This window comes from Helicoverpa zea, chromosome 15 (genome assembly GCF_022581195.2).
Source record: "Helicoverpa zea isolate HzStark_Cry1AcR chromosome 15, ilHelZeax1.1, whole genome shotgun sequence".
Taxonomy (NCBI): Eukaryota; Metazoa; Arthropoda; class Insecta; order Lepidoptera; family Noctuidae; genus Helicoverpa; species Helicoverpa zea.
In genome coordinates this window covers 11,426,400-11,445,208 of record NC_061466.1, presented here as the reverse complement: position 1 = coordinate 11,445,208, position 18,809 = coordinate 11,426,400, and the positions used below count along the sequence as shown (strand labels likewise).

Sequence of the window (18,809 nt, the reverse complement as noted above, 5' to 3'; positions counted from 1 at the left end):
ATCGTTGCGTTACAATATTTAGATATTGAATGTACCCCCTTGTAAATGATGAGGGTGGAAACATTAGGAAATACATACTAACCAATAATGCACTGTTTTTTTTAATACGTATTTATTTAGGATTAATTCATTTCCAGCTAATGTGGTACTCGTATTAACCGTTTATTTATTTTTTCTATGGGTTTAATATATTTTCAAGTTTCAAATTACTGTTCCACAGTTTAGATTTTTTTATACGGTGATCTCCCTTACTCTTACGATTATTTACATCAGTGTGAGAGAGACAAGTGTATTTTTGAAAAATTCCACTGTCATCGTTTACTTTGGGGTGCAAGTTACACGCTTAGTGGTAAGTAATGACTGATGAGATATTTTGTTAAAACAGCTGACACTTTAAAAAATGCTTCTGTTGAGAGACAAAACGCTGTATACGCCTAAAATTAATTAACATTAAAAAATATTGGTTTGGGAATGTTGAAAAGGTAATTATGGTGCATACGACAATTTAATATTGCGTTAAAAAGGAGTTTTGACTATTACTATTACTAGTGAGATTGAGATCTCTGAAAATCAACACCAAAAATATTATTTTTGTGCGTATGCACCATAAATATTTTAATTATTACTAAAAATGTTTGCTTGCTTTATTAACAAACCTGCTTAAAATGAAGATATTTAATAATTTAAATAATGTACTGCCCTTAAGGGTACCTAGGTGCATATTTATAATTATATGTAAATTAAATACTCATTAAATAAAATCATTGTATCACGTCGCTGTAATCCATTCTGCGTGTTTGGTGGTAATGTATGAATCATTATGAGTAATAAAAAATGTTTGAAAAGGTTTTTGTTTATGTTATTTACCACGTTGTTGCGGTGAACAGCCCCTTGTGAAGCGAATAACTGGTATCTATATTTTTGACAAGATTGAGAATTGAGCTCTCAGAGAATTATAATATTAGTCGAAGTCGAATAATTCAAAATATTAGTCGGTAGTTTAAACAGATTAAAATTAAACGGTAGTTGCATCCTACGAGCCTTTTTCCCAACTATGTTGGGGTCGGCTTTCAGTCTAACCGTATGCGGCTGAGTGCCAGTGCTTTACAAAGAGCGAATCAATACCCCGTGGTTAGACTGGTAGTAACTGTGTAGAGATAATAAACGGATTTATTTTAATAGTAACTACCTAAGGATAGTTTTGCATTAAAATAAAAACTAACAAACTAGAATTTTCTAAACATTTATTAACAGCACATTATTATTTTAATTATTTAAATGCATTATAAAATAAACAGTCGTATACAATACTTTTTGGTTACCTATTCCTACCAGTAGGTTAACATTACAACCAACAATTAAAAATTATAATGTTTATAGCAAAAATATACAGAATTAATAATAAAATAAAATTATATGCTTATAATGATTGAAATGCTTTTACAATAAAAAATATTTTTAAAACATTTTTTAGAAATAAATAGTTTTTTTAATTAAATTAATAATTTAGAATAGAACTAACATGATTTTCTGAAGGCAATATTCACAAACTATTAAAAAACTGTACTTATTATTAAACCTATAGAATTAATGGAATGGCTTTTACTCTTACACCCATTTTCAGCAACAACACAAACTACCATTTTTCTTAAAACAACTGTGTTTTGAAAATTAACAGTAAACAGTTGCTGACGTTTCTGTTGTCGGTGAACTTGGGCCTAACATAATTATTTATTATCTACAATAATTGTTTTAAACTATATTAAAACAATAATGCTCAATAAACTCGGCACAGCCAAGATAAGAAAATGCTCGAGAAAGTAGAAAAACTCATTTGAAATTTATAATAGAAGCAAAACAAGAATTTCTCCAATTACATAAAAAGCATTTTTCTACTTTCGATAACAATTTTAAATTAGGCTACAACAGTTAACTAAAAGCTACTAAACTTTGGAATGTTTTAGTAATCACAAAATCGTATAAATTAATTTACGTACCTAATTACGTATTTTAACTTTGTTAATAAGCCCTAACTTCCGAGATCTCTTGATCCGAGTTTTGTAAGTTAACTTACTCGATACGTAATTATAACTCGGCAAAAATAAAGAGTCGTATGTTTACATCACATGATTCGAATATTACACCTTCATTCATTTTGCCGGATAACGTTTACTATTACGTGAGTGAGCGTGACTATAATACGACCAAGTGACCAAGTACCCTTTAATAAAAAAACAGTTCTAAGTTGTATGATAATTTACGCATCTAGAAAGTTAACATCACATATCTTTGCATCACCAACCAGTTACGGCTAACTTAGGTCTCAACAAAAAACGGACTTTGGAAGGAATGCAGAATAATATCTTAACTCTATCTACACTGGCCAAATTAAATATTACCTATATAAACTATTGTAAAACTATGGTATACTTATCATTAGGTGATTTAATTTTACCATTTATTTATTGGCTTATTTTACCTAAATGTTTTTATTTTCGGGGCGTTGTTGAAAAAACACGCTGTATATAACATACTATCTAGCTATAAATTAAATTAATAAATTATACATTTATTTTTCACTAATTATAAACTGTATTTGGGCAAAATTAATTTTAAACGTATCGAGGAAATTAGAACTACATACTGGCAACTAGCCTTACAAATTATTTTCTAAACAAAGATACATTCAAAATTATAAGCATAACTCTACAGATAGATACTAATTTTCTAGGAATGTTGTTAGATATGCATTTATTCTGGTTTATTTTATTATTTTATAATATTAAAAATAAGCTTCTTTTGGCAAATTGTACTTTCAAACTCTTGATATCAGATCGTTGTTCAGAAAACTTAGCTAGAAGTTTAAAATATTGCATTTTTCATTTGTGACGACTAGACATTAACAATGTATTTTTTACATAACAGACGAAATATCACAATACACTTAAATAATTAATTGAAAGCGATGAATGGAATGTTCAATTATAAACGTAAAATAAAATTGGAGACTTTACGATGAAAAATACTCACGTTTACTGCAATGGTTTTATAGCCAATCAAGCATAGAAAACATTTTATGGGACTTTATTATGAATAAAATCCAATTAAATGAACGAACTGTTATGGCAAATGTTCACTTCCATTTTCATTTTGAAAATAAAATGGAAAATATATACTATGGAGGTATAGTTTCGACATTTTTGAAAAGCTATACTGCAATCACATTGCCTATCAATACCTTACCAAAGGCAGACAAAGGCACTACCGGTAAACTAAATTAGTTTTCAAGTTCATATAAAATGTTTACACACTCCTCCACAGAACATTTTTGTTCTGGAATTTTCCAACTCACCACGCTACCAAATACATTCCCAAATTCACTGTTTTACACAGTCAATTATTTATCCAAGCAAATACTATTAGAATCTCATGTCATCTGGTTTTCGAACGAAATAGGCGACTTTGTCGATAGGAACTTTGTACTCGTGCATCCAGCGGTTACCCTTGCGGAGTGATCCGTCGATACCGTCCTGCCATAATCCCGTAGGGAGATATACTGAAAAATAAAAATAAAGGAGATTTATAAAAAGCGATAGAAGGAACCATTTCGAAATTATAGATCCCTGAGCCCTAAAAAGGGGTTGCACATTCAACCGAATCCCTTTCGGGCCAATAACAAGGGAGAACATAGTGGTAGTAGATACATAAGGGAGTATATAGGGTAGTAGGTACAGAAGTATAGTACATGAGGGGGTATATAAGGGCAGTACATAAGGGAGTGTATAAGGGTAGTACATAAGGGAGTGAACAAAGGAGTACTACAATAGGAGGAGTAACTACATGATATAACACATACCATCTCTAGACGTCTGTCCCCGCTCCAGGACGGGAGCGACGACAATCTCTCCGCCGATAGCGAACTCATCGGGAACAGGCATGGGAGCTGTGTCGCTGCCGCTCAGCAGCCACAGCGGACGGATGAGGGGCAGACCTTCTTCTAGAGCTTCGCGTTTATACTTCAAGAGGAGAGGTGTTACCTGGAATATAACGAGATGAATAAGTAGTGGTTGGGACTAAGTAGGTGGTGGTTTAGCTTGAACAAGAAACTGCTGTTGATGTTGAAAACAGTAACAAAAGTGAGATAAAGACATTCATTATTACAAGGTTTTACATTGGTTTCTTCAAGCAAATTTCATATACCCGCTAACCTGATCTTTATAACAAAAAAAAAACTACTTAGATACTAACCATTCTCTGTCTCAACGACGTCAAATTCTTCGCCATCTCCAAAACTCTTTCATCATTATACTTGCTCGGCAAGTGGGTGAACTTCATTACTGGCAAGAACGTCGCCATCTGCAGCCATCTCATGTACAACTCCCTCTCTGGCAACTCTATTCCATTCTCTTGAGTAGCATTCACTGTTTCTACTAATCCTTTAGAAGATGGTAGGAACTGCTCACTTCCGGGCCAGTAGATATCACCTCCAACGGCTCCCGGCATTATGAACGGAAAGCCATTGACTCCGTAAGTCAGCATTGTTGGTATAACCAGCCTTAAAGCTTCCCAAGTCGACTCAAAAGGTGGTAAAGATACAAAAATAGGTGGACGGGGTAAAGACACTGCTGAAGAAACACCAATAATGCTCAATAGCTTCTCGAAAATCTTTGTGAAGATCTTCTTGTACTGATCAGGGTTGGTCAAAAGATGTTCGCAGCGGAAATAATGGGGCATATCATAAGCTGTTCCCAAGTCCAAAAAGAAAGAGTCGATGTGGTACTCATCGATAACTGCCTGCAGTTTATCTAAGAACCAAGGGACGGACCTGTTATTTGTAATATCTAATACTCCAGCACTAGCCAGTGATTTAAACCGAGTTAAGGCTGGTATACGTCTATCGCTGTTTCTCTCACTGATCAGCAATCTTTTCTGTACGCATTCTGCAAAATTCTTGCTTTCAGTACTAATAAACGGCTGGATCGTAAACGCTACTTTAAACCCGCGTCTATGCAATTTATCTACTGTCGTATTCAATGTTTCAAATCTGGTCTTATCCACAGATAGATCGCCTATTTCGTTCTGCCAATGCTCATTGATCAGTACATGGCCCTGTTTCAAGAATCCTAGATTAATTACGTCTTCAGTGTACTTAGAGATGGTTTCTGCTTGTAACTCGTCTTTGAATCTTGGAGCTATTTGCCATACCGGTTCCGATATAAGAGACTCTAGAGTCTGCATGTCAGCAGGCTTCAAGCCATCCCATAAAGGTGCTCTGCGGTGACTGTGAATCGAAGAGTGCAGTGATGCCATATCTTCAGATGTGCAAATATTGTATTTCATTTCGGGGAATTCAGTTAATCTGTTGGGGTAAGCAAACTCATGGAACATTGATTTTAGGCAGATTTGTTTGCCGCCTTTGTTTACTGAGACGTGGAGAGGAGTTTCATCATCGATGATGATGGCAGCTCCTTTGGAGTTGATGAAATATCGCGTGAGGACGTTGCCCCATTGGGACTTCTGCATATCACCGGTGATGAAAGGAGTGTAGTCCAGCGATCCCCTGTCTAATGGCCATGTTAGGTTCAAAGACTGGCCACCGCCATACCAATGCACTTTCGTAGCACTCCAGTCGAAGCAGTCATTCGGATACACATCTGAAAAGAGATTTGATAATGAGAAACTTAATATAGAACAGTTGTAATCTGTATTCGGATGTTTACAACACCTTTGCCAAAGATAAGATGAAACAATTATACTACAAGATGTTGTTGACGCACTGTTGACGTAAGGATTTGGCAAAATCCCAATTGACATAGAAAATACTTATAAAAAAAATTAGTACAGCTTACCTGATCTCAACGCCTTCCAGTGCACAGAATAACAGGTGGTATTATCAACGCCAGGGTCGTGTGGGAGAGACTTGAGGTAGAATCGAAGGGTATGTAGCCACTCCAGGCATTCGGAGCCATCTTTGTGTCGGTCTTCAGGTAGGCAAGGATACGCATTTACTTTGCCCTGGATGTTCACAGCTGGAAAAATAACGTAACCCTTTAAGTAACTTATTTTTAGTACAAGGAGTTATACTATTGAAACTCAAAGATAACTTCAGATTGAGTTCAATATAATGATAGAGATTGTCACATTCATTTGATGCCCCAACGTTAGTAACATTTTTGGGCTGAGAGACACTCAAACAAAACTGTAGCACCTTGCAGAACTTTTTATCATTATTATAAATAGGTATAGTAAAAATAAAAGATCCTCACCCAAACTAGCCCTCAAAATCTCCACATCATCTCTATTATAAATCCTAAGCAGTCTCTTGGGCTCGTTAAACTGCACGTTGTCGAAGTAAGCCTTGGTCAACGCTTGCTGGTGGTACAACACATAGGCGAAACCCACGAAGAACACGATGGCTAAGAACATGAGACCCACGAAGGCGCGTAGCTTGTAATCTGTCGGCTTCTTGCGAATTTTCTGGGGGATACTCTGGGAATAATAAAAAATATTATTTAAAAACGCTCTACATGTTTTATGATTTCAGAGAAGTGAAAATGTAACTTGTTGCTTGTTTTCGATATAACGTATAGAATTACATAAATGGGAGATATTTTAAAATCATATTTAGTAGATTTGATTCTACCATGCATTAATAAAATAAAGCAGGTAAGTATGTCTGAAAGATTATGATCCAAGTTGACTCTTCTCGGCTAAGGGGAATCTCAATCTCATTTTACTTGATTTATCAATCATTGGTATACTTGATTCTAAGCAAACTGCAAAGCAAAATAAAGGTCACACACATAGGTAGTAGATAAAACGTGAAACTTTTCAGCTCAAATAGTTTACCTGTAATTTCTCCCTAAGTAGACTGGCGAGGGAATTGACCGATGTGACGGAGTTGCTGGGTGAGTAGTCTTCATCGTCCATGCTGAACTCCGACCGGCCGAACCTTCGGGGAGCCGTCGATTTGCGTCGCGGGGAGCGGAGGGGAGTCCTGGAAACAAAAGACATTCAAATATAGAAGACTTTCAGAAAGAAGTTTTTTGGTAATGGACAAGAATTTATTTTTGCACTACTGTGATTCAAATTGGAATGGCGCACGTTATTTACATAAGACGTTTTATATGATCGTACACGCTTACCTTGGGAACTACAGGTCCGATTTTAATCATTATTATTTCAGTATTAGATATTCCATTTATCAAAGAAGTCATAAAACAAGGACCTACACGACACGCACACATGAATATAATGGTTTTGTTTTATGTTAATTGTAGACTATTTCAAAACCCGATGGTCACCGCAAATCAGTGTTCGTACTTTTTAAATAAGATTACTATATTTTATCACACAGTATGATGATTACATTATAATGATTGCAGGATTAAAAACTCAGATCCATAGTTTATTACGCTAATGAAATAAAACTTACAATAGCAGAATTGCTCAGCAAAAACCTACGAATGCTGTCGAATTGTCCATTAATCAATCATAATAGCGGTATTCTTCGAAAAGCAATAAAAAAACAACATGTTTTTAATAACGAGAGATACAAACAAACAGCATCTACAAAATTGATTTATAACTCAAGCCACAAAAAACATAGAACAGAACATTTTCCAACAAACGAAAATGATATCAAAACAATGTGTCCTTCCCACATATCACGAAAAATCTTAATACAAATAAAACCGTCAAAATAACTAAATGTGACGTAACTGATAAAGACCAAACAAAGATGGCCGCGGTGACATGATGCCTTGTAATGAGGAAACTCATTTACGCAGCTATATCGTTCGCCTGACACTGGCGAGAAGTAGCATTTGAGATTATTGCTCTTTAAGATATGCTTGAGGTCAGGAATTTGCTGGAAGATACCTCAAAAACTGTGAAATACCTGGAGGATATGCAGTTGTAGTCCTAACTTGATAAAACTAAACTTGTACTTCAACAATAATGAACCGATTTGTAATATTCTTTCCTACTATTGGGAAGCTACGATATCTATACGTACGAACTTGGATAAAATATAGCCCGAAAAGATCGCCCAGGACGTGGGTAAAACATCCAAACGAATTTCACCATTGATACACAAATTACTAAGACTAATCAAATTATCAACTGACTTTTGATTACTTGAAATCTGGTGCTTTTCCCTAGAGCCACCACTACTCTTCGATATCTCGACCATTTTTCCACCTGAATTGCTGAATTGCATTCCTACACAGACAGGTTAAAGCTACCTACTCAACTACTTATCTGTTTGACGGTGCTAGAGTGTCTACAAATGAGCTGCGTGATGAAGTTGTTCATCGGTTTAAGTAGACTTGATGCCCAAGGTGAGAACATTAGGAACAAACAATTTTGGGCATCCTGGAAGTGCATGTAATCAAGAATTTTCGAGAAAAAGGATCTTTTCAACTCTGTTTTGGAGTTACAATATCTGACTGCCTAATAGTAAGCGCCACTGGTGTATGCCTCCGTATACCTACACCGTTCCCCATTTTGTTTTAATGTTCTAGTGTTCTCATCTTTTCATAGTAAGAAACTGTCATGTATGTGTGTATGTATATGGTAAAAATCGGCCAAGTGCGAGTCGGACTCGTGCACGAAGGGTTCCGTACCATTAGTTATAAAACGGACAAAAAAAATGCGTTTGTTGTATGGGAGCCCCCCAAATATTTATTTACTTCTAGCTTTCAATATTTGTTGTTATAGCGGCAACAGATATACACACTCTGTGACAATTTCAGCTCTCTAACTATCACGGTCATGAGATACAGCCTAGTGACAGACGGACGGACGGACGGACAGAGGAGCGAAAACAATAGGATCCCGTTTTACCCTTTGGGTACCACACCCTAAAAATGATACAGATCTTCGTTAATTCTGCTATTAACAACAGACTTTTATCTTACTTTTACGATGCGTCTAAACTCACAGTTAAACTAGGCCAGGGTTACAAAAGATCTGCCAAAATACTGAGGTGTTTGATCTTTTTCTGGTACAAATTAAACCATTTTCTGATTTTATAAATAGTTTGGAGATAGGCAAAGAAATACTTTTTGGTTTTAAAGAGTAAACTGTAATGAGTGAACTGTGGAGATTTTGCAAAAAATAATTTACCGATAGTAAAGTTATTTTCCTCAATACTTTGTGGGCAAACGATACGGGCCATACAATGTACGATTTCTGTTAGTAAATACCACATGCAATTTTTAAATTAACAATCCATTTGACGGATTATTATGCCACTAAATAAACTCTTATGTCACTGCAATTTTATGACTGAATTTAATTAGGTAACCGTAGTTATAAAGGTGTACCTGAACACGATTATATTATCACGACCCGGATGGTAAAAAAATATATAATAGCACAGAAAACAAAATACATTACAAAAGAGAATAGCATATTAATGATATGAATAGCATAGAGATAAACATCATATTATTATAATCCGTACATTAACGCTTATTCTAATGTAAACAGTAATTAACGCGACTATCGCTCACAATCTCAAACAGACAGAATTATACGTAACTTGTGGCTTAATGTAACCTTTTCTGTAATTAGTGAAGATGCATCTAAATAACTAGAGACCTCTTACTAAATCTATAAGTAACAGCGAAAGTGAGATTTTTTGTTACGCTTAAACGTTAAAACTGCTGGACTGATTAAGATGAAATATGGCATAGAGAAAGATGGCCCTTGGAGACACAGGGTCTTTATCCAGGTATAGAAGTAGAACCATAGGGAACACATTTAAGACGTTTGTGTGTTAATCCTATACCTGCCTAAAGTAGCAGTCTCCACGCCGATGAAATCGTTTGCAAAATTATCTAGGTTCGTTTTTTAACCAAGTACATGGCCGAAGTTAATTAATACACACGAACTATCGATTACTATTGAGATCACCAATATTATTTCCCTAAACAATTGGTACGATAACGGCAGTCAAAACAAAGAAACGTCTGCTTACAATAAACCTACGTAGGTGCTTGATAACACCGGGTCATTGATTACTTATTAATAAAAATAAGAAATCCATATCGTCATTACTTCAAGAGAGAGACAGGGTTCAAAGAATAGACCTGCCGGGGCTGCGGGATTGTTCGCGCGAGTTACCGCGGCCCTGGTACATAAAGGGCTTAAGAAGGAACATGGTGGGTTTTAGGCAGTAAGAGTCTGACACTCACTCACGCTGCTAACCCACAGCGGGAGGTATCATTTGATGATTTCCCATAGAAAAAGGTTCGAATAATGGCGAGATTTCACCAAAACTGTTCGCGTACCTATATTTTATACCTCAAAAGGTCGCATTCAAGTGGAATCTCGACTTAATGACGTCAGTTTTTAAGGACCAAAAACAGGAAAAACTGGGTTCAACAACACTTATGAAGTATCGAATTATGTCTCTTTTACTCAAAAGTTTTGAGTTAAGTAATCACAGGTAAGCTTAAGCCCATTTTCGACAGGAAAACTGTTATGGTTAAGTTCCATGAAATAATTTGTGGCTCTGTCCTAAGCCGCAGACTACTATAAACACTAGTTACTTACCAAAATTGTCCCTAAAATAATAAAGACTTATAAAAATACTAGTATATATTGTTAGTTTAATTGAAGACTAGCTGTTTTGCCTCTATTTCACCCGCGTCCCGAGGTAGTTACTATTTAGTTATCTGTGCCCTAGAGAACTTCTGCCCAATAATGTAACTTTCCAACTGTGAAATAATGATTCAAATGAGTTCAGTAGTTTCGGAGAACTTAGGGTACAAACAAACGAATTTATCTTCTTTATACCTAATATTATAGATGGGTATAGAAATACCTATAGACTACTATAGATTAATGACTACAAGACTACCGATACCAGTTTATTAATGAATACTTTATTTAAACTAGTTTATGACTAAGTAATAATACTATTTTGTTTCACAAACTACCTATCATGCTATAGACTCGATTGATATGTTAATTAAAAATCATGTTCTGTCTATTATTATTGATAGTACGTTAAGAAATAAGACCCTTATTTTGTGAAACTATTGTAGTATTTTTCTGTCTATTTACCTCATGATATTATGTGCTTGCGAGTACTATATATTTAATTATCCTGACACATCAAAATTTCCCACACGAACTAATTGTAATCAAAAGAAACCCAAAAACATTACACTTTTACTTAATATCTTGAAAAGAAATACCGACACACTTGTATTCAAAAGAATGAATAACCAGTTAAATGAAGTCAAAAAAAAAAAAAACAAAATTAACATTTAAAAACATAACAAAAACAAACCAGAACGTTTCTCTACAAAGAAAGTTCCCGAAGATGATCGAAGCACTTTCTTTAAACACCAAAAAAATATAAAAAAAAGAAAATACCACCAGCCCCGAAAATTTTCCAAAAAAAATCACACTCTAAACCACACAACACTTGACACTACAGTTAGTTCTAAAATCACTAAAGATCTATATAATAAATCATGTATAGTTAGTTGCGCGGGAGTCGCTCGGAAGCGTGCGTTACACTGACCGGCCGACGACGCTGCGCACGAGTTGACAGCGTGCGCTAAACTACAGTGCGTGGTTTTACATCTAAGTTTTTTTCGTATGGGGAAAGTTTGCGATGGGAAATGGGAAACCCGCGTAACTTTTTCCGACTATGTTGGGGCTTAGCTTTTAAGTGAGTGCAAAACTAGTGTTGAGCTTAGAATTACTGCCCTCTTCTATATAATTCTCCTCTTCGATCTGCCATCTACAGTCCAGTCATATAAGTCTACCGATACCTCTTAGTAAGACTGGTTGTTAGAGTCTATACCCGCATTGACTATAAGTGTATAACTTCACGAAGAGATGGGACTAGAAGAATTCTACCAACATTAAAAAAGGATGACGATAAATTCAGCATCCTCTTATTTTTAATGTCGATTAGTAAGTAAATGAGAAAGTTCTTCTATTTATCATTTATAAAGGTAAAAAAATCAACACAAACTAAATTATGTCTTATTTTACGTTTACTCTCATTTTAGATGTATTAATTACTTCGTAGTTTCCTCTCTCTATCTTTGTGAATGCTAATGAAATTACAAAATGAAACCACTTTTGTATGTTAATCAAATATTGCACATTCTTTGTACGAATGTATGGTACTCTTTCATAAATCAAACTTGCAGCTACTCGTAACTAACCGGCGACTAACTTAATTAGATATGATAATTAACTGCATGTCAATTAAACGTATTTAAAATAGTAATCACATACAATAAACATTAGACGTTTTTATTGTGCATTTTTAATTTAATTGCTTATTTTTTTATTGCGTCATAAAAATACTCATAATAAATTTCTGGAATCTTCTACACTCAGATCTTAGCTTCTACTTTAAAAAATCGTGATTAGGATACCTATGTACCTATTCGTTTATTTTATTGCTATCGCCGGAGTAACAGACAAATACTAATTTTTATGACTAGAGAGTTTTATAGCTTCTTTCTATGATGGAAAAAAACAAGAGAAAGTCAAGAGCATACCTAGAAGTCACAATATCAATGTGCAGAAAAATAATATGAAGTCAAAAAATATGAATACGTATCTACTTAAGTACCTTACTTAGTAATTATTAGGTATTATTTCATTAGTGCAAGCGTGCTGTATCTTATAATAATTAAATTACCCATATTTGTGATTAATTATGAAAACTCTTATATAAATAAAAGCCATCATTTCATTCAGAATTCATGCTTATATTATAAAACTCAAGAGTTTTTCTTGCTAATAAGTTTATTTTGCAGGAACCACGTACCGATTTCCAAAATTCTTTCAGTATTACATAGATATCCCATTTATCGAGAAAGACTACTTTATAAGTCTACTTTATGTCCAGGTTTGCGAAGTAGTTCCCATGGGGCGCGGGCAATACTACAGACGGAAGCCAGTATATCGTATTAAATGTCATAACACAGTGAGTGACAAAATGACAACCGAAGCAAGTTCCCACAATGAGTGTAAACAAACGAAGATCGTCTTACTTGACTACAGCGAGTCATTTCCAATTCGAGTACAATATGCAATGTTATTCAACTTTTCACCAATAACAAAGTACATTACAAAAGATATAAGAAGCACATTTTTTTGTGAATTATTGGATCTTTCTAGAAGCTTCCATTTTGATTTTCAACGGTGACAGATTTTGTAAAAATAAATACAGAGTAATTATAAATGTATTATGTGTTTGACCACTATCTTATTTGGTAGTAAAGTCTATTAAATCGATTAAAATAAATATGAAAATTATTTACCTCTCATCACAAATAAAATACATCCGTAAAAACTTCAAAATACGTACATTAATAGCAACGTCATCACACTGTAATTTTCACTTAATTCTAATTAAAATATAAACACAAATCAATTAATTCAGTCGACAATTCTAGTACTTGACAGAAGAACAGTTAGATCTAAACTGATCTAAACTAAGATAACTAGATCGATTTTAATAGTATCCCATGAGTCAAGTATCTCATGATAACATGAGGTCAGACATTAATTGATTTTATATTAATTAATTAATTATTCCGTCATCAGTCAATCGTAGAAGTAAATATTAGTTATATAGAATTACGGAATAGGTATTTGTTTTCCATAAATAAACTGCAGTTGAATTCTTAGAATATACGCTATTAACTCAAACACCAATTTTGAATCGCACTTAAAAATCTTTCTTAATGTCTCCTGAAATCGAATTGGAAGAAAGTTTGATCATTAGGCACTATTTATTTATTATTAAATAAAACTACTTTTACGGATTTTTTCGCGTTATATTAATATTATTTAATCCCGACGTTTCGGATCCTTTACAGCATCCATTCATTGTCAAACACCTCTCAATTCGATTCGATGTCAAACACCGCCGTTCCAGACAGTCAGCAGTTTGTGAACACACACTAGACAAGGCCCAGCATTACATCAGATTTGATAAACCACAAGTCCTTGCAAGAGAAAACCGATTCCTACCTAGGATGATTCGCGAGGCTATTGAAATTAAAAAACATCCAAATTTCAATAGAGAAGGTGGCTGGTGCATACCACCTGCTTGGAATCCCATCATAGAAACTATTAAATCAAAATCCAAGCCTACAACTGCTCGACCTATGGATACAGTGAGCTCGTTTTGCGTGAATCGGATTGTCAATAATAATCAACAAAATGTAGGGTAGCTGTTTGTAACTAATATATCAAGACGACCAACACCTTAGTCTGCCCGTGACCATGGATGCTGTAAAGGGTCCGAAACGTCGGGATTAAATAATATTAATATAACGCGAAAAAATCCGTAAAAGTAGTTTTATTTAAATGTCTAATATTCGCGTAAGTGTCAGAAATCAATAGGCACTAAACAATTGATTCAGTCAGAAAAACGGAACTTTGCTAAGTGCCAAATATGCCACGGAATTAATAATCCTTATTTTATGTTAATTATACTTAATGTAGTATCATTTGTAGCTTCCGGAAACAGTTTAACACACCCCTTGGTGTCGTGGGAACTGCTAACACTCGGATTTTTATCGAAGTAGGTTAAAATGAACTATCTAACACCGGACCACTTTTAAAAATCAGATCAGTAGTTCCTGAGACAACCAATTTCCAATAAACCTTATAAATATTTGAAATAGATTTTTTTGGTGAACCAATAAACAATTTCCCTATCATCCATTAAGGAAAGTAACAAGCTAAAACCAAGCACCATCCCACGCCATCTATCCTCACCACTGATTGCAACGTTTTGCAATGCATCGGTCATTGTCCGGGCTTCCTTATTAACTGTGTTGCAACCCTCGGGTCCTAGTTCTCAAGTGGCATCATTACTCGAAGGAAACGGAGACAAGGGAATTGACGTGTACTTGAAGGAGTTGCTTGGACTCGATGTTGTTGTTATTTGAATAAGGAATTAGGTTCCTATTATTGTCCTTTAACGATGGTAGTAACTCCAACTAAATAATACAAACTTAAATATTTTTTTTACTAAAAATCTACAAATTAAAATAAAAATAATAAAAGGAATATATCATCTAGCTGAGTGTGGTCGCTGTCCTCCGGAAACGTGCCCAGAAAACTGGCCTCAAGAAATGTTGTTGTTTTAGAAAATTTGTCTGATTTTTGAGAATTATGGAGTTCTGTTAAGTATAGCACATCTTAGTTATGTAGGTAACTATATTTGATAGTAAAAAGCATCTGGTGAGTTTCTTAATGGGGATTCGGTAATTGAAAGTCTCGTGGCGGGATTCTCACTAAATGTACCTACATTTGTTTGCGACAAAGGATAGAGTTTTGGGGACTTTTATGAAATGTTAATAAGATCTCTGTAGTAGATTATAAATTAAAGATAACATTACAGGTTATTCTAAAAGCTACTAGGTACTAGTCCGGTTAGCAACGCGGAAAATCGACCCAACTTACTTATAAGGAAAATGCGAAACTTCAAGCAGGTTTTGTAAGTAATCCCTACTTGTGAGGTAAAGTACCTTAAGTAATAGGCAACTATTAGAAAGTAACTTTGTTAAATAAATAGGTTTCCTTATGGAACTCTTTAACTACTAGTACAGTTAGTTAAGTTTTTATAACTCTTGCAAGCTGATAATATTTTTTGCCATAAAGATACAGCAACGATATGGCATATTTTTCTATGCCTACGTTCAAAGCCCCATATTCCCCAAATTAATGATATTTTTTTTTTACAAACAGAGTGTCATAAACATATTGTTGTCACGCAAAGTATTCGTGGCTAGCGAGATTCTTGCTGCTCATCAACTATTGGTAAACAAAAGTTTACCATGACTTAACTGTAGTACGCAGGTAATTAAAAAAAAGTCTAACCACAGGAACATCACGAGGTACATCCATCTATAGCACTAAATATAGACCGTTGCTAACTTATCTAAGTACTTACTACATACAACTAACTTATTACCTAATATATACACTTACTATAAATAAAAATATTTAAAAAATTGCATCAAAAAACTCCTCCTCATCGCTGCCCACCGGGAGTGTACCCAAGAGGCTGGCAGCATTGCCACGTTGGATGGCAATGCTTACTTTTTGGCCAAAATAAAAACCAGCCCTTGGGTCACCTGAAGTGTCAGCAAGTCGCTTAGCGATATCCTTATATAGGAGATGAGCACTTGGACCCCACGGCCCGAGAGTTTCAACCCCAAAGGGCTCAAAGGTATAGTTACCCACCAGGGTACTATATTTGCGCCGTTTGAGGTCCTCTGCAGCAGCGGAACCAGCACATCGCGCCGAGCTAGGAAGGTGAGATGGTGCAAGAGTATCGATACAGGTCGCGTCCCATACTAAAGACCTACCCATGTTCCACGGGAACAACGACATACCGTCTGGTCTCTTGCCATCGTCGCGTGCCAGACCATTGGGTTCTAAATTATAGATAATTGAATATAAGAAAAAAAAAAAAAAAAAAAAGTACTTACTTGGACCTCTCATCATCAGACAGGACTTCAGTGTGATCATCAGCCGTGTTGTCTCCATCACTGAACCCTGACGCTGTGCTCTGATGATGCTCCGGTATCTGGAAGTAGACCGCACAAGATTGAGCAAAAAGGTACCATTAACATCAAAAAAATCTTTACGAATAATGAAAATTGCAAAGTAACTCTGTGTGTTATGCAATTACGTTAAATTATCTGAACCATTGGAAATTGCACACGTGGTAGAAGACAAAAGTCTGAAGACGAACATAGGTTTAATCCTGGTCATGGGAGTAGTTCCTACGGGATACGAGTGAAACCGCAGGTGGTTTCTAGTTCTTAGTAATCAGTATCAGTATACAAGGAAGCTTGATTTGGTCAATTTAGTCATGAACTTCCTATATCACCTAACGCTGAGTTCTGACTAACACAAATTATTTTCATCAAGAATCTTCACCGCTTAGCTTTAATCAGAACAGATGCTGCCAATATGAAAATTGCACTTTGTTTCCGCTTATCACACTCCGACAAATATGTGCCACTGTTACTCATCTACCAATATGTATAACTGCTACAGCCTATCTGTTTATCTGAGTCATTTTCAAAGACCCCCAAGAAAATTACTTTGACAAAGTAGCTCTGCAAAGATACTCTAAATAAACGCTAATGGAACTAACACAAGACACCGCGGTTGGCAAATCTCTTGATGTTCTAATTTCTATGAAATTCACTAAAACCTAGCATCAAAAAAACTTTTTTACAAAAAAAATTAACCGACTTCCCAAAACACTAAAAAGGCAAAAAATAACTAATTTTAGGTGCATCGGCCTAGAAGTCGGTGTCTAATCAAGGATGTGCCTAGACTTCTAGGCCGATGCACCTAAAATTAGTTATTTTTTGCCTTTTTAGTGTTTTGGGAAGTCGGTTAAATTTTTTTGTAAAAAAGTTTTTTATTTACAGCTTTTCAGAGCACAGTTACAAATAGCTGTCACTATCCGTATAAGTAGAAAGTTCTCATCAATACAAATATTTTAAGCCCAAATACGAGGTTTTTACATATTCAGTTGTCGAGTTCCCTCGACCTTCTCTGGTCTTCATCATCAGGACAGCTCCAAACCTTCACTGTTGCAAAGATCTCGTCAATACAAATATTATAAGCCCAAACACGAGGTAGTTTACATATTCAGTTGTCGAGTTCCCTCGACCCTCTCTGGTCTCCATCATCAGGTCAGCTTCAAACCTTCACTGTTGAATAGTGCTTTCAGGCATACATCTGAGTGTTAACTTTTTACCCTATGTTTGCCTACAACTTTTTAAGGTTGCTCTCGATTTCTCAGGGTTTCCATCATCAGATCCTGACCTGATGACTGTGGGACCATCTGGCAGCTATTCCGCGTCGAACAAAAAAAGAATCACGTAAATCGGTCTATAAACCTCGGAGTAATCGATGTACATACATAGAAAAAAAAAAAAAAAACATACCGGCCGAATTGAGAACCTCCTCCTTTTTGGGAAGTCGGTTAAAAATAACACGGATGGCATCAGCCATAGAATAATGACAAGCATGAAAATGAAAATGGACCACTTCTTTTGCCACTAAGTGCACGATGCACGAAATTGCCTCTACTACCAAATCCTTCCTAAATTAAGAGCACGTGACTTTATCCTACCTGAGTAAGAGGTATAGATTCAAACTCGTCCTTTCGCCAGGACCCTCGCATATTAACTTATTGAAAGTCACTTTAACTACGAGTTCTATTCTAATATTCACTTTGTCGTTCAGTTGCAAGTGCAACATGCAACCACACATTAGTTGTGAGTTTAACTCAATTATAATTAATTAACTCGCATTAATCACCCGAGGTGTCTCAGATGTCTGGTATAAGGATGTTACTTAGAGGTAAATTAAGACATTTTAAATGAAGTTCCTAGCTAGGGTATTTCAAAAGCATTCGTTTCTGTCAACGTTGAAATTGTGACCCGAGGGAAACTCAACAGGCAAAAAGTATCCTATAGCCTTTCTCGACATTTTTCGCTATCCCATACTAGGAGAACTTTTTTCAAAGCGGTTTTGTAGTCCCCGAGGTAAATCAATGGGTTCGATTCAAAACAATAAAGTTATGGTGATTTTCGTACTTAATGAATTTATCTGCTTTTTTTATTATGGTAGTCTAATTCTTCCATAAACATCACCTCCTTCTAAAATATTCAAAGGAAATGTATATGAATCAATTTTAAGATGAAACTAAAAAAGAATTATTATTAAAAAAACAAAATACCCGACTGCACACTAAAAAAAGAGTAAAACAAGCCCCA

At 35.2% G+C, this 18,809-nt stretch overlaps 1 protein-coding gene across 6 annotated transcripts in view; it reads right to left on the bottom strand.

Moving 5' to 3' along the window:
- Positions 1-1,227: 1,227 nt before the first annotated feature.
- Positions 1,228-18,809, bottom strand: part of LOC124636954 (myogenesis-regulating glycosidase) — a 37,391-nt gene continuing 19,809 nt past the window's right edge. For 5 of the 6 annotated variants that reach the window (XM_047173248.1, XM_047173249.1, XM_047173247.1 and 2 more), the window contains 7 exons: positions 16,497-16,594; positions 6,850-6,997; positions 6,267-6,489; positions 5,850-6,029; positions 4,249-5,654; positions 3,857-4,037; positions 1,228-3,556 (listed from right to left, as the gene is read on the bottom strand). In XM_047173248.1, the coding sequence (XP_047029204.1) occupies positions 3,420-3,556; positions 3,857-4,037; positions 4,249-5,654; positions 5,850-6,029; positions 6,267-6,489; positions 6,850-6,997; positions 16,497-16,594 (2,373 nt within the window). In that variant the 3' untranslated portion in view covers positions 1,228-3,419. Of the gene's footprint in view, positions 3,557-3,856; positions 4,038-4,248; positions 5,655-5,849; positions 6,030-6,266; positions 6,490-6,849; positions 6,998-16,496; positions 16,595-18,163; positions 18,230-18,809 lie in introns of those variants that run through there. The other variant, XM_047173252.1, reaches the window with a different exon arrangement.